At 42.5% G+C, this 14,330-nt stretch overlaps 2 protein-coding genes across 2 annotated transcripts; one reads left to right on the top strand and one right to left on the bottom strand.

The window, feature by feature from the left end:
* Positions 1-905: 905 nt before the first annotated feature.
* On the bottom strand, positions 906-8,366 carry LOC139909492 (uncharacterized). The gene is made up of 24 exons (XM_078283047.1): positions 8,205-8,366; positions 8,058-8,122; positions 7,639-7,924; positions 7,342-7,439; positions 7,071-7,221; positions 6,823-6,939; positions 6,481-6,606; positions 6,217-6,321; positions 5,908-6,096; positions 5,550-5,779; positions 5,143-5,407; positions 4,978-5,045; positions 4,835-4,898; positions 4,600-4,711; positions 4,378-4,420; positions 4,172-4,262; positions 3,960-4,033; positions 3,767-3,851; positions 3,513-3,609; positions 3,345-3,427; positions 3,159-3,257; positions 2,929-3,057; positions 2,664-2,784; positions 906-1,138 (listed from the first exon to the last, which is right to left on the bottom strand). Exons 1-24 carry the CDS (start codon positions 8,364-8,366, stop codon positions 906-908), a joined length of 3,093 nt encoding a protein of 1,030 aa, XP_078139173.1.
* Positions 8,367-9,473: 1,107 nt separating this feature from the next.
* On the top strand, positions 9,474-12,366 carry edc3 (enhancer of mRNA decapping 3 homolog (S. cerevisiae)). The gene is made up of 7 exons (XM_071896695.2): positions 9,474-9,562; positions 9,794-9,962; positions 10,069-10,292; positions 10,399-10,746; positions 10,854-11,007; positions 11,394-11,611; positions 11,785-12,366. The coding sequence occupies exons 2-7, from the start codon at positions 9,799-9,801 to the stop codon at positions 12,117-12,119; spliced, it is 1,443 nt and encodes a 480-aa protein (XP_071752796.1). The 5' UTR covers positions 9,474-9,562; positions 9,794-9,798; the 3' UTR covers positions 12,120-12,366.
* Positions 12,367-14,330: the final 1,964 nt, after the last annotated feature.

Below are 14,330 nucleotides of genomic sequence, written 5' to 3'. Positions count from 1 at the left end.
ATCTCTCTCATACATAAAGTGCTTACAAAGGTGGAACAACAGAATGTAAGTAAAATTTTCATTAAATACGATTTTCATTATTTACTTACTTACAGTACTTTTCCATATAACACAGGTTAGTAGGCCTACACTGGAATAGGGCTGTTATAAAGCACTGGCATTGCAACACCTCTGGATATCAATTATCAAGCAAAAATGGGCAATTACTAATGAGAGTGACAAAATGGATGGAGCACTTTGAAAACCATTCAGTCTCTTTCCCAGTATATATTTACACAAGAAAAGCATAAAGATTAGTGAACTGAATAATATGGTCTGCATCCAGAAATATTCTATTAAACACTATGGTTGTGCTACATAAGGTTCAATCCCTGTGACTAAATGACACATTTCATCATTCAATTGTATGAGTAACACAAAATACACACTAATGAACTTAATATTCTCTCATGTATATCTGTAAATGCACAATTCCTGAAAAATGATGTGAATAACCATATCATGTTATATAAATAAAACACACTTCTGCCTAAAGTAGTCTTAATAGCTTGGTGATTGGTATTAGCACTACTGTCTCAAATAAAACAGTTCAAATTGTTGCCATTGTTTTTTATTTTACATCACTCAGTGTGATTTTCTTAAGGACGTTAGATTGACATCAGTACAAAAACATCACATTCATTCTACTTATGGTTTAAAAACCATCCACCAAATGTCATAATGTTATTAGATGATTAATGTGAATTTGGTTAGTCCTCAATGTACCTTTGATGTTTAAAAATCTCTGCGTGATTCTTATACTTATATGCTGAAAGCCACAAAGCTGGCTGCTGCAGCGCCCCCTGGTGAGCTGCCTGTGTATGGACTTATGCATAGCAGAGGCCACCACACTTTGGCTCGAGTCTTCAGGATGTGCCTCGCTTATCCTCTTCCTCCTCCTCATCTTCATCGGGGCTACAGATATCTACAAGCCGAGCCAGGAATATTCCATCTGGACCGAGGGAGGGCAGCTTCCCCTGCCGGTCAGCCTCACCTGGACAGCGTGATGGACCTGAAGACTTCTCTGATGCTCTCTCTGCAGGCAGCTGTGGTGCAGCAGCATGAAAGCCCTGGATCGGCTGCAGGAACCTTAGCTTGGCTAAATCGAGAGAAACAACAAGTGGAATATAATTATAACATGCCTAGATGAAGCTGTGTGTTAAATGGGAAAATCAATTTTGTATCCAAATGAATTCAAGGTATTCCTACACATGCGAGAGATGGAACACACAGGTAGATAAAGAAGGGAAATGAATTCAGACCAGGGACTTATCTACTCAATGGATTCTCCAACATGAAAAAGTAGTTTCTTATTTCATTAAATAATCAGTTAGTCCAGTTATGCATGGCCATCTGTGGATACGTCCCTGTTTGACAAGTTATGAATCATGTAGTCTTCACACAGATCACTCCTAAAGGGGCAAACTATGAACTCCCTCACACAGCACAGATCACAGCACACACCTCTACGCTATTAATTACACTGATTCATACACAACTTCACCTTGCAGGAGAGTCTCATTTTTTTCCTTCAGATTGCGGATTTCCAGACTTACTGCTGACATCTGGCAGAGGAGACAATGGTGTTTTAGCTCTGTTACTTCATCTGTTATGACAGGATGTCTGCAGGTTTTAGCAGGTCAGATTTAGCTCCTTAAGACCATTTGGTTGAACTGAATTTGAGACTTAAAAGCTATATTTATCAGTATTTAATACCTTTTAAAGCCTTGAATTTTGAGAATTCAGGTTAAGACTTTTTAAGGACTTTGAGACAGCCTGTATCATGTTTTGACTGGATGTTACTGACATGTCTATTTGAAACTTGTTTTGTATGTCATAATATGGTAATGACGGGTCTTTAATACAAGGCTGTAATTACTGTAATATACTGTAACTCTTGTCTATCCTCTTGCAGTTGAGTCAGATGTGTTCCAGCCATGCTTTCGAGCAGGTCACTCCTCAGCTTCAAATCCGCTTATTTACAGAGTAGAAAGAGTCATATGTGAGATTATAGTCATAGAACTGAAGTGGTTATGCAGCCACTGCGACACCCCTCCCCATGTATGCGCTTTGATTAAGGCAGAAGCTGGGATTAGTGCTGTCTGCACATATGTGTGTTTATGCGTGTAAAATACAATCCTAATGAATGCCAGGGGGCCTCTGTTAATTTCTGAATATAATCTGAGCATGCCACAATCATGGCATTAATGATATTCATTTCTAGAGGTGCAGACGCTAATTTATTATTTAGTAGACATGCAGACATGCAATCGGACAAATAAGGATGATGCTGTCGAATGTGTGGTGGCTGGGGGGTTTATATTCAGACTTCAGTCATTTAGCTGCTGCTCTTATCAAGAGTGAATTACAATGAGTGTGCAGGCAGAGTTTTAATGTATTGCTAAAGGAAACTTCAACAGGACAACAGTTGATGGACACATTGGCTTTTTTGGGAGATTGAATCTGTGGCCTTTCTCTTTGGCCGCCCACTTTAATGGAAGTATTTCTAACCTGGTGGCTCTGGTTGTGGAAGTCTTCCTTGGGGTGAGCCCCTTCCTGCAGCTCTCCCTCCTTGCCTTCTGGCTGGTCTGTGTCCTCCTCCTCCTCCTCCTCCTCCTCCTCCTCCTCTTCCTCTTCCTGCTCCTCGGACACCGGCATCAAACATGCCCTCTGCTGCCGGTTCCTCCCTCCTGTTCCCAGCAGCTGCTGTCGACGCCTCTGGCTGTGCAGCGTGTCCAGTGCATTCTGAATGAGAATAAAAAAACAAGACTTGCACTTACGGCACATGATTTCATAGTATATTCCATTGCATAGCTATCAATGTTTGTTGGTCATGACCCTCACATTTTTCAGTTTAGATTTGCCTGAATAAAACAAGCATCTTCTTACCTTGATAACTTTAGACTTGGGGGCCCAGTCTTGCAGTGAGCAGGCTCCGGTCTGAGCTGCTGCTGATCTGTCATCCACCTTTTCCAGCTCCTGTCCTCCTCCTTCCCGCACCTTAAACAGGCTCTTTAACTACAAATGTGTTTAAAATATATTCCTCATATGAAGCATGTATCTTGCCATTTGCAACAGATAAAAACAACTCAACTTATTTTGGTATGCACTGCATATACCTGCTCAGTCAGCATCCTCCTCTGTTTGTCCTGCTCTGGATTAACTGGACAGACAGTTTTATCTGTCTTGCTTTCAAGAAATGTTTTCTCATCTTTACCCTATGGACAAGAAAGGCTACCATTTATTATATTCACCACCATAGGAGGCTATCTTTAAACTCTTTTTGTGAAGTTTATTGTGTTTACCAGGTGAAGCTGCCTTAGTGTTTGCAGCCTCTGAACTGCCAGGCTTTTCTCCTGCTGCAGCTGGCTGGTCCTCCTCCTGCTCTCTGAGACGAGATAGAAGAAGTAGTTTCAGAGCTCAGCCGGTCAATACAATCAATATATCAGCTTTTTTCCAAAGCAGGCTCCTACCTTCTAGCTGGGCCCTCAGTGAGTCAGCGGTCAGGACTTCTGCTTGACCCCCATCATCCTGACCGTCTCCAGAGGCCTTTCCCTTTCCCTTCACAAGCTGCACCGGGAGAGACAGAGAGAATAAAGCAAGAGGAGATATGTTGTACTGGATAATTCTCTTTTCAACAGACATAGTTCACAGATGGTTAAAAATACATCAGTCTATTTGATTCATAGCTAAATGAGACTGTAGGTTCAGGCTGTAGCTACTGTACCTTGAGCTCCAGTGCAGAAATCTTGACTCGTGCCTCAGTTTTTTCTGCCTCTCTCAGCCTTTCTAGACTCTTCAAAGCATGTTCCCTATCACAGTAAGGATGAAAACCTATAATATCATACATTCACCTTCATCTTTGATAGCTTGGTCAGATTACATACTGATTTATCATGCTATAGATCAAGGAAGCATACTTTCCCCTCAGCTCCTTGTCTCTCTCTGCCAGTTGCTGCTCCAGCCTTTGAACCTCACTGCTTTGCAAACTCACCTATTAAGCATGAAATTGGTAACATACATGAAAAATACTTTACATGCATGATTCCATCAAAAATACATGTATGAGATACATAATTTATTCTTCACCACCCTTTTTCTTTTGCTAAGAAATGTTTCAGCTCATTGTTACCTGGGAGATATTGTTTTGGCTGCTGTTGGAGTCTGAAGGTGTCTGCCATAATATAGAGGATCCTGTAGATGTCTGCCATGGTACACTGAGTCTGTTCAGACAGATAACAGGAAGGAGAGACAGACAGACAGACAGAAGATAGAGTTTTATTTTCAACATTTGCTGACGATGCATTTCAAAATCTTCTCATCATAAGCCTCACTCACTCTGTCACTGTCTCTTTGTCTTGAGTCTGCGCAGCTTCACCACCTGCAAATACACATGGAAGAGCGTCACAGGAGTTTAACGCCCCCTTGTGTTTAGTAATGAAAACAACAGGTATACTCCTGAGTTGGATGCCTGCTTCAACAGTTATCTTTTAAAGAATATTCCACAGTGGCCACAGGCTGCTCAGACGGAATAAAAAGCCTGAAGAGGAATACATTTACCTTTGCCTTTACCCTTACATCTGAGAAGCAGCGCCTGACTCCTGCTCCTCTCCAGCTCCAGCTCTTGTTTACATGCATCAAGCTCAACCCTTAACAGTGAGTCAGATTCCTTCTGTATGGGAAGAAATGTATAGTTATATAACCCACAGAAATCTACCACTGCTTCAACTATTTTGATTTCTGTTCCCTAATCTTAAGGATATTGCACAAGGACTAGCTTTCAGGGAAACACTACCTTGACTCTGTTCAGCACTGTCTCCATGTTAGCTTTGTGCTGCAGCAGACTCTCAATTTCTTCTCTGAGGAGGAAAAGATGTATTGTCAATTGTTGGATTTCATTAGTTTGTATACTATGATGTACAGTATATATCCACTCACTTGTCTTTCTGCTTCTCTCTGTGAAGTTTTTCAACCTCAGTTGCCAGTCGTGCAGCTTCATCTTGGAGCTGAAATTAACAGATTTAGATGCATTTTAGAGACAAAAAAAATGCACGGTTGTAGGCAAAGTAATTTGTTAAGGGAATGGTAAATAGACAGTCTTACCTTATTTCTGGTGTCATTCTTCTTGAGTTCCTCTAGCTCCGCCTGTGTGGAGTGCAGGGTCAATGCCACCTCTTGCCATTTCTCATTCCAGTGTGAGGCCACAGCTCTTAGTTCCTCTGTGGACTGGACTCTCTCTGCTTCTAGTTTCTGATACTCCTCCACCTGTAGGTGCAGCTTCTCCTCCTTCTCAAGGACCTCAGACTCCAAACACAGGCAACGATCCTGCAGTTTCTGGTTTTCTAATTCTACAGCATCCCAAGATTCCCTGGGGAAACAGATGGAGGAATCAGTTAAGTCATACGGAGGGTAAGTCTATTACTTTTTACATATTTCTTTGTGCATAGTTGTTAATAAGATAATAAGCTCATCTTCAATTAATTATGAAGAATGCTTGTTCAGTATCTCACCTGAGCTGACAGTACTTTTCCTTCAGCTCTGTTAGCTCTGCTTGTCCACCTTCATTCATCTTGCCCAGCAGTTCCTCTTTTTCTCCGATCAGCTGCGTGCGTTCTGCCTCCAGAGCGCTGGTCCGATTGGTGTTGATAACCTTCTCCGCTGTTAGCTCATGTAACTCAGACTGTGAGATCTCCAGTCTCTGCTTGACCATTTCAAGCTCACAGGTCAGCTTTTCATTTACCTGGTGTAAAGACACAACAGCTCATTTCTAACAAAGCAGGCAGTGATGAGAGACTGTGGATCTCCCCAAGCAGAAAGAATGAAACTTATCAAAGGACACCAATTGGACGTGCATTCGAAGACTCCCACCTCTCTGACAGACATCAAGTCTTCCTTCATCAGGACAGTCTCCTGGTCCTGTTTGTTGTTGTGGGACTTGGCGTCAGCCAGCTGGTCGTGGAGCTCACACACCTGCTCCGTGAAGCCCTCCCTGCCTCGCTGGGCCCTCTCCAGCTGCAGCTCCAGGCCCTGGGCCCTCTGATGCAGCTCCGCTTTCTCCTATAGAAGATACATGCACAAGAGCCTGCTCATAGTCCCATAATATGAGATGTTGATCTTAGATATTTCAGTCATTGTAAATTAAACTGTTCACAACTTCTTTTAGACACTATATGATACCTGGATCAGGCGATCCTTGTCTGACAGAGCCCCAGACAGTTTTGCCTTCAGATCTTTTATATTGTCCTCCAGCTTAAGCACTTGAGTGGACAAGATGGCTTTTTCCTGGAAAGAATTATAAAGACAATTTTCTAAGTGAAAATGTATAATATTCATAGTAAAATTTAGTATACTATACTATATGCCAAACAAGTGGTATGATAAGTAAGATAATTTTCTATCATATATAATGGTTTAATATTGAATCAGAGACAGGCCACTGACCAGGCAGGCTTGGCTGAGCTTGCTGTTCGCCTCACTCAGCTGTTTCTGCACTTCAGTGTGGCCCTGCATAGTGTGGCTAAGCCTCTGGTTCATCTCCTCCAGTTGACTCAACAGTGTACTCTGAGCCTAGGTAGGCACACAGGAACAGAAGAAGAGTGGGTAAATAAATAACTTATAACCTAAAGATCTAAATATGTAGTGAAGGAAAACAGTAGGAGTTAACTGGGTGAATAATTTTCATCTGACAGGTAGTAGACATCTGCAGTGTAGCTGATTTGTGATTGCACAAAAGAAGAGTTAACATTGGACTTTGAGATTTCCCTTTAATATTGTTAAAAAGACCTCTGTAGAAGTCTGGAGTTGCTGGAGGGCATGGCTTCTCTCTTCATCCTGTGTGTTTGCCCTGGCCTCAGCCTCTCTCAGAGCCTCTCTCAGCCTGCTCAGCTCCCTGTCAGCTTTCTGCTGAATGAAAACCATGTACAGTAATACTACATGTGGCAGCAAAACAGGGGAATGAATCTGTTAAGACACACATTTTATCAGATTTTGCATGCTAGATGGTAAAGGTTACTGGATAGTATACATTTAACTGTACACACCTGCTGGTAAAAGTCTTCTTGAGTTACAGGTGGTGTTCTGCTAAGTGGGTTGGGAGTTCTTTCAATTGAAACAAGTTGGACAGTACTTCCTCTCTCCAAAGTTGACCTCATATGCAACATGTCCATCTCCAGCTGTAGGACCCTTGGAAGTGGATTTCACAACAAAACCTCAGAAAGACGGTTTGATCATCTGTTCATCTCAGCTGTCTGTAACAAAAGCCATCGAACATTCATTTCCTTACTTGAACATTTACTTCCTTACTTTTCATGAAGCTCTCCACGCTGTCGGCTCTCCTCAAATCGGGATAACTCAGCTGCCTCCTTCTCCTGCTCAAGAGCGCTCACCGCTTCTGCCAGCTGCTGTGGGACACATCAGCGTGGGGTGAGAGGGATGCTGTGTGCCACGCAAAGCACGCAACCAACACTATCCTAAGCAGGAGAACTATAACACGACCCCTCTCACCAAAACAGCCAGAGGAAAAAGGAGAAAAAGGAGATCTAACTACTTTTCCCATACATTTAATTCTACTTTTTACTCTCTGTGTTTTTTTCCTCTTACCTTATGTTTCATGTCCAGCAGCTGTGCAGTAGTGATGCTGTGGTGCATCTGGGTGTCTTTGGTCTTCACCAGGTCTGTCTGGCTGTCCAGACGCTCATGAGCCTCCCGCAGCCTTTGCACCAGCTCCGCTCGCCTAAAGCTACTTTCCTCCAGGGCCGCCCGCAGTTCAGCCCCTGGGGATGGACTGAAGGATCGCGGAGCACCCTCGGGTGCCAGACGGGACATTGAGTTCCATCGCCTCATACCTGGGTCATGCTGTCTGAAGCCACCAGTGCTGCCAGATGTGCTGGAAGACATGTATTTGAATGTTCAAAGCCATGCCAACTAGCATGTAATAAATCAGATTTGAAGAACCAGAGAATATTACTGTGTATTTCCGTAATAAAGCTTGAAAAACTGCATAATTCTTCTCCTCTCACCTAGTGCTGACTTTGGACAGAAACCCTGTTCCAGAAACACTTGCCATACCACACCATGCTGAGGACTAAGAAAGAAAAACACACAAATTTGAAAAAGATTACACTCTGAGGAGGTGGCTATACCAAAAAGGCATAACTGGTACTTACCTGAGCTGTAAAGCGAGATTTGGTGTCCCACATGTTGAAATCTGCGAGAGAAAGTGGACTTGTAGGTCTGAATGAGTGTCTAAAGGTCTTGGAGTATCCTCCTGAATCCCAGTCATCACTGTTCTTTGCAGGGGAGAGGCTACAGTCTTCATCTTCCCACATGTCTGTCCACTGACTCTGCCAAGTGCAAGAAGGGACGGGGATAGATTTTCACACAAACATGGCAGCTCAAAGTATGAGGCTTTTCTTAGATCATGTGTCTTGGAATTACCACCAGTGTTTGCTTGGTGATCAAAAACAACAAGATGTATTTCTTTTTTGAACAATTATTCTATATCTGTTTACTACACCCTTATCCATATCTAAATATTAGATTTAACAGTAAGCTGTAGTCTGCATTGAATGACACTGTCTCCCACTGTACCTTGCTGCAGAAACCCTCTCCTGTCCCTTGACAATGCTCACTTGCTCTGCTTGCAAGCCCCGCAGCTGCTTTGATTGCAAGCTGTGGAGTGTGCAGCCCTTGAACTAAGTATCCATGGTAACCTGCATACACAGGACGCAGTTGGATGGGTGTGCCATAGTCCGACTCTGCTGGGATACTCTCCACATGACCTCACTGGCTCAATCTGCTGGCCACTGTTTGTTGACATGAGTTGTTAACAACATCTCTCAAACAGTGCAAGCAAAACACACCTAGCAAGTAATTATTGCAGTGAATGTGTCATGATTGATTGTGGTTGTTTTTAAAGTTAGGCTTAAAACTAGGCACAAAATAAAAGTTAAATATGAATATTTCAGATAGGTCTACTTGGCTATTTTAGTAAATGATGAATTGCCAAAAACAATTATATAAGCATGCTAATGCTCTACAGCTCAGTGTGAAATACTGCATCCTCCTGACTAAATCCAAAGTTATATGAGTCAGAGTATTACTCAAACACCTTTCAAAAATCTCGCACTTGTAGGCTACAAGGTCCACTCTCATTACTCATAGGTAATCATAAGCCGATGGCTCAGCACTAGTGAAGTAAAAAAAAAAAAAAAAGTAAAAAAAAAAAAAATTATATTGCGGAATGTTTTGATAACCAAAATTCATCTGGGTTCAGGACTAAATCAGATCAGTGACGTCTCTTATTCTGTTCCCATTCTTGTTGTTGCGAAAAGTCCGAGCTCTTATTTTGAAGTATGCCTGACCGTTCTCTTACGTCGGCAGTAGTAAGACAGAAGCCAGCAGCAGCGTTTTGACGACACACGAAGCTAAACAGCTAACAGTTTAAGGGCGCAACAATTTCCTTGTGAATTCATTCATCATTTGTGCTCTTGGAAAGAGTCTACATCGCATTAATTCCGAAAAGGTACGACACTGTGGTCTTCAGTCAAATAAAGCTTTTTGCCTCTTAAAATTAGACAGTAGGTAACAGGCCAAAGCTAACGTTAGTTAGCATAACTGTTAGCTAACATCGACCAATTAGCGTTAGCGACGTCCACATTGTCGTAAAGGTTAGCTTACAGGCTTACAAAAGTAACTGAACAAAACTGTAATAAACCCTCTCTGACGATTTTTTATGTTCTTTAATACTGTGCAGACGGGATGGCTGCAGATTGGTTGGGTAGTTTGGTGTCTATAAACTGTGGGCCAACACTGGGGGTCTATCAAGGAGAAGTATCATCTGTGGACCAGTCCAGCCAGACCATCTCCCTCAGGCAGCCTTTCCATAATGGTGTCAAGTGCCCTGTTCCCGAGGTCACTTTCAGGTAAAGTTCAGTGTCAAAGCATTTGCTGTCTTAATTGTGCTTGCAGACTCACTGATTGATAGTACTGCTCTCTGTGATTGAAAATTAATTGACTGTTATTCTGCAGTGCCATGGACATCAGGGAACTGAAGATTTTGGACATCCGGAACGGCACTGCTGGGAACAGCTCTACTGCTATAAAGGCAAGCAGTGCTCCAGTTGCAGTCCCAAGGGGAGACCCCAGGTCTCAGGAGAAACTGAACTCTCCGCAGCACTGCTCTAAAAGTTATGGAGACCGCCATCTGGATATACCTGGTCAGCCTAAGGGATTCCGTCGAAGACATAACTCCTGTAAGTGCCAGTGCAGTATAGTACAGTTGATTAAGATATACCAAATATTATTATTTTTGCTGATTATTGTGGTGAAGCGCTTTACTATGTTTTCTTGTCTCATCAGGGTCATCTAGTAGTCGAGGGGTAAACCAGGTAACTCCGAAGAAAAACGGGGTGAAGAATGGTGGTAGCCAGATGAAACACAGAGACGACGAATGTTTTGGGGATGGCATGGATGATGGGCTGGATACAGATTTTGATTTTGAAGGAAACCTGGCTCTCTTTGACAAAGCAGCAGTTTTCTCAGAGATCGACACATCAGAGCGGCGTGGTAACGGTGCAAGGTCGCGCGGTACACCGCAAGAGCAGACACCCGCACGCTACCGCCATGATGAAAACATCCTGGAGGCCAAACCCATTGTTTATAGACAGATTACTGTACCGCAGCCTGGGGCCAAAGAATACTGCACTGGTAAGTGTGTCTGTGTCACATGGTCAGATCATGAAGCAAATAACACTGAGGACATACAAACTGAAGTAAGATATTATATTCCTATTTCCCTCCTTTATTCCAAACAGACTCTGGGCTTGTTGTACCCAGTGTATCCTATGAACTACACAAGCGTCTGTTGTCGGTTGCGGAGCGTCACGGTCTCTCACTGGAGCGGAGACTAGAGATGACAGGTGTGTGTGCCAGTCAGATGGCGCTGACGTTGCTGGGTGGACCCAACAGGTGAGCATGTCGCCATCGTCTGTATGCAGAACACAAATCACCATATAGTCTTCACTAAATTACAGAAATAGTGTCCGAAATTAACTTTTTGGCAACCCGTTGTCAATGCAGTTTTGTGTATAGAACTAGGTATTGTTTGTTTATTTAACACTTGCTTTCTCACTCTTACAATTGATCAGGTTTGTACTATTCATAGTTAAGTACTGACCAAAGACTGTATATATCAGAGGCATTCCAATGTTATCGTCTCAAAAAGTTACCAGCTATAGTGGTGGGTGCCTCAAACTAAAGGTGAATTTTATTGGCATTGGTGCTTGGTGGGTGTTAATTTTGGATCTATCTATCTGCTATCTATGTGCTTAACTTCTTTATTATGTTCCTTCCAGACTCACCCCCAAAAATGTACACCAGCGTCCCACAGTGGCCCTGCTGTGCGGCCCTCATGTTCAGGGGGCTCAGGGCATCAGTTGTGGTCGTCACCTGGCCAATCACGAAGTGGAGGTCATCCTGTTTCTGCCAAATTTTGTCAAGATGCTCGACTCAGTCACCAGTGAGCTCACACTCTTCACCAAGACTGGGGGCAAACAGGTGTCAAGTATCAAAGGTGGGCATATTTTGCAACCTTGTGTGAAAAAAAAAAAGTGTTTTTTTACTCTAGGTGAGCAGTAGCTGTGATTCTGACTGCTGTTTTTGTGTGATTTATGTCCCAAAACAGTAGGTGGGCAAGTAATACTTTAAGATCAAATATCAAATCAGTTATTCTCTGTCACTCCGCAGACCTTCCAGACACCCCAGTGGACCTAATCATTAACTGCCTGGACTGCCATGAGAACACATTCCTGATGGATCAGCCTTGGTACAGAGCAGCGGCAGACTGGGCCAACCAGAACCGAGCACCGGTGCTCAGCATAGACCCTCCTGTGAGCGGACAAGGGCAGGCAGTCGAGGCCAAGTGGTCGCTCTCTCTCTGCCTCCCCCTCCCCCTGGCCGAGGGGGCGGGCCGGGTTTACCTGTGCGACATCGGGGTTCCGCGCCAGGTGTTCCAGGAAGTGGGGATCAAATACCATTCTCCTTTTGGCTGCAAATTTGTCATTCCCTTGCACTCTGCGTAACAGGACTGATGGTCACCAAGACAGATTGAATTTTTCACCATCCTTGACCATTTGGGTTTTGGGGCCTTATATTGCAGAGCTTCAAGTGTTGTACCCATCATGCATTTCATTCCTAAAGCAGCTGCATGTGTACGGGACTTTTCTCTCATACTGTAGGACCATTGTTTGGTACATCAGTTTTACAAGGACTAAGTGAATGTGGATGGGATGAAAGAGCATTCAATTCTGGATTTTTATTGATCAACAAATGTCTTGGTATGGCCTCACTTTTCATTTCTTTTTTACAGGCTGCAATAGTTACGTAAATACCATTGTATTTACATGATATTACAAGATATTTTACAAATGGATAATTGACAGTTCGGCAAAAATAGAGCTGAAAAATAATATAGCACAGTTTTCACTGCATTATGTGGAATAAGAACTGTTCTGACTTAAACTTGCAGTGATAAATTTCTGAATCTTAGCATTATGTAATTGCAGTGCAGTCTGTGAAATGAAGTCAGTGAACTGCCATGTAATACATGTTAATACAATGTTACTACATTAATCTGGGTTACAGCACAGAAATGCATTTTAGAGTTGTCCTTGATCTTTTGATGGCTTTGCTTAATTTCTGCCATACTTTACAACACTCAGTTAATGTCTGACAGTTTATTGGGATAGCTATTATTTTTGTGAAATCGTAGTATTGACCAGGAATTCCATTCTTGATGTTTAAAGTAAACATGGCATATTTGACATTTATATAAATAATGCCATGTTTGCAAACTAAACCAATGTTGTATGGGCCAGCTAATGGAGAGAATCCTCTCCTGATATCACCAGTTTTGTTGTGATGATAGTGGCTCCATTAAGATGACAAACAGCAAAACCTCTAGCATCTAGCCTTTTATTGATGATAAGAAAAAAATAGATTACTAACTTAATTTTGGTACCAAGGTATCGGTTAAGTTTTAAACCAAGTGAATGACTTTTAAATGTCATGCTAAACCTTGTAGGTTAGAAGGGTAACTGCCTTTGAGGGGAATGTTGTATGAGTTGATAATCAAAGAATCAATAACTAGCATTTTCCAAAGGATAAATGCTCTCTTGTATGTGGGACTCTTAATTCATTTTGAGTGAGTCTTGATCTATTTAAGAAAAAAAAAAAAGATCTCGACATGACGCACAGCACTGAAGAGTGTCCTCTTTGAGCAAATTTGTCTGGTTCTTTGTGATGAGAATTTGCAAGTTGTTGGTTGTTCAGTTTTCTTTTCATGACCACCTCCCTCCCTCCTGATATTATGGGGTATGTTTGCTTATGAATGTGACCATGACTAGTAATGACCGTGAATCTAAACTAGTGGTAAGGGAGGAGCTGATTATTTTGTGCTGCCGTTTGATGCCTTGACAGACGGGTTGTAGGTGTCTTCTTTATAAATACATTTCCACTCCCAGATCTGTTTCTGCCCGTACAAGTAGAAACCTCGACCCTGCTGCTTCTTTTACAAGACCGCACTAGGTTGAAAGTTGATTTGCTTCCAGAGCCGAGGCAACAATGTACAAGTTAACCAGTCTTTTGAGAGATGAATCTTGTATTAGGGAGGTCAGTGTAGCCTAGAAATCACTGAATTCAATCAAGACTTAAGTAATCTTAGGTGTACTGTGTGGTATTATGTCCACACTTGGACTCGTTAAATGTACCATCTCGAAGAGTTTTTGGATAAATAGTATTGTCATGTTATATCTGTTGTATCTTCTCTGTGCACACTAGCCGGCACACAGTTCATGCACTGATTATGTGAAAATTGTTTCCTTGGACAAAAACTGCTGCCTCGTTTCAGACATTCCGCTGGCGTGATGTGCGCGTCACATCTGTTCAGACAAGTCCTGCTTGAAAAGGTCAGCTAGTGTTACTGAATAATGACGGACAGGGAATCAGTGTTGTGTGCGTCCTCGGCCGCCAGGGGGCCGTGAAACCACACTTTTGCCGTCTCTTCACCTCTTCCGTTATTCTGCTACAGTGGCAAACCCTTTGTATTTCACACTGTTCTCTCAATGAATAGTGTACTTCCTTTACGAAATGTGAACAGTCAGAAACCATGAGGTGATCTGACTTTTGAGAGGGAAGCATAGCGGTACGAAAGTACGAAAATATATATTTTTTAAAAAGCAAGATATGCTTGAAAACTTGGATTTCTTAAATTAGTTTACACGTTTCTAGTTCTC

Source organism: Centroberyx gerrardi, chromosome 4 (assembly GCF_048128805.1).
Source record: "Centroberyx gerrardi isolate f3 chromosome 4, fCenGer3.hap1.cur.20231027, whole genome shotgun sequence".
Taxonomy (NCBI): Eukaryota; Metazoa; Chordata; class Actinopteri; order Beryciformes; family Berycidae; genus Centroberyx; species Centroberyx gerrardi.
The sequence above is the reverse complement of the archived record's forward strand: the minus strand, read 5'-3'. Positions and strand labels throughout refer to the sequence as shown.

Bases quoted from the DNA above. Each gene is read 5' to 3' on its own strand.
- LOC139909492 (XM_078283047.1), bottom strand. From the start codon at position 8,366: ATGTGGGAAGATGAAGACTGTAGCCTCTCCCCTGCAAAGAACAGTGAT. The intron at 7,440-7,638 runs GTAAGAGGAAAA...TGTGTCCCACAG, and splicing joins TGCTGGACATGAAACATAAG to CAGCTGGCAGAAGCGGTGAG. The intron at 4,712-4,834 runs GTAGTGTTTCCC...CTTCCCATACAG, and splicing joins CAGTGCTGAACAGAGTCAAG to AAGGAATCTGACTCACTGTT.
- edc3 (XM_071896695.2), top strand. From the start codon at position 9,799: ATGGCTGCAGATTGGTTGGGTAGTTTGGTGTCTATAAACTGTGGGCCA. The intron at 9,963-10,068 runs GTAAAGTTCAGT...GTTATTCTGCAG, and splicing joins GTTCCCGAGGTCACTTTCAG to TGCCATGGACATCAGGGAAC. The intron at 11,612-11,784 runs GTGGGCATATTT...GTCACTCCGCAG, and splicing joins ACAGGTGTCAAGTATCAAAG to ACCTTCCAGACACCCCAGTG.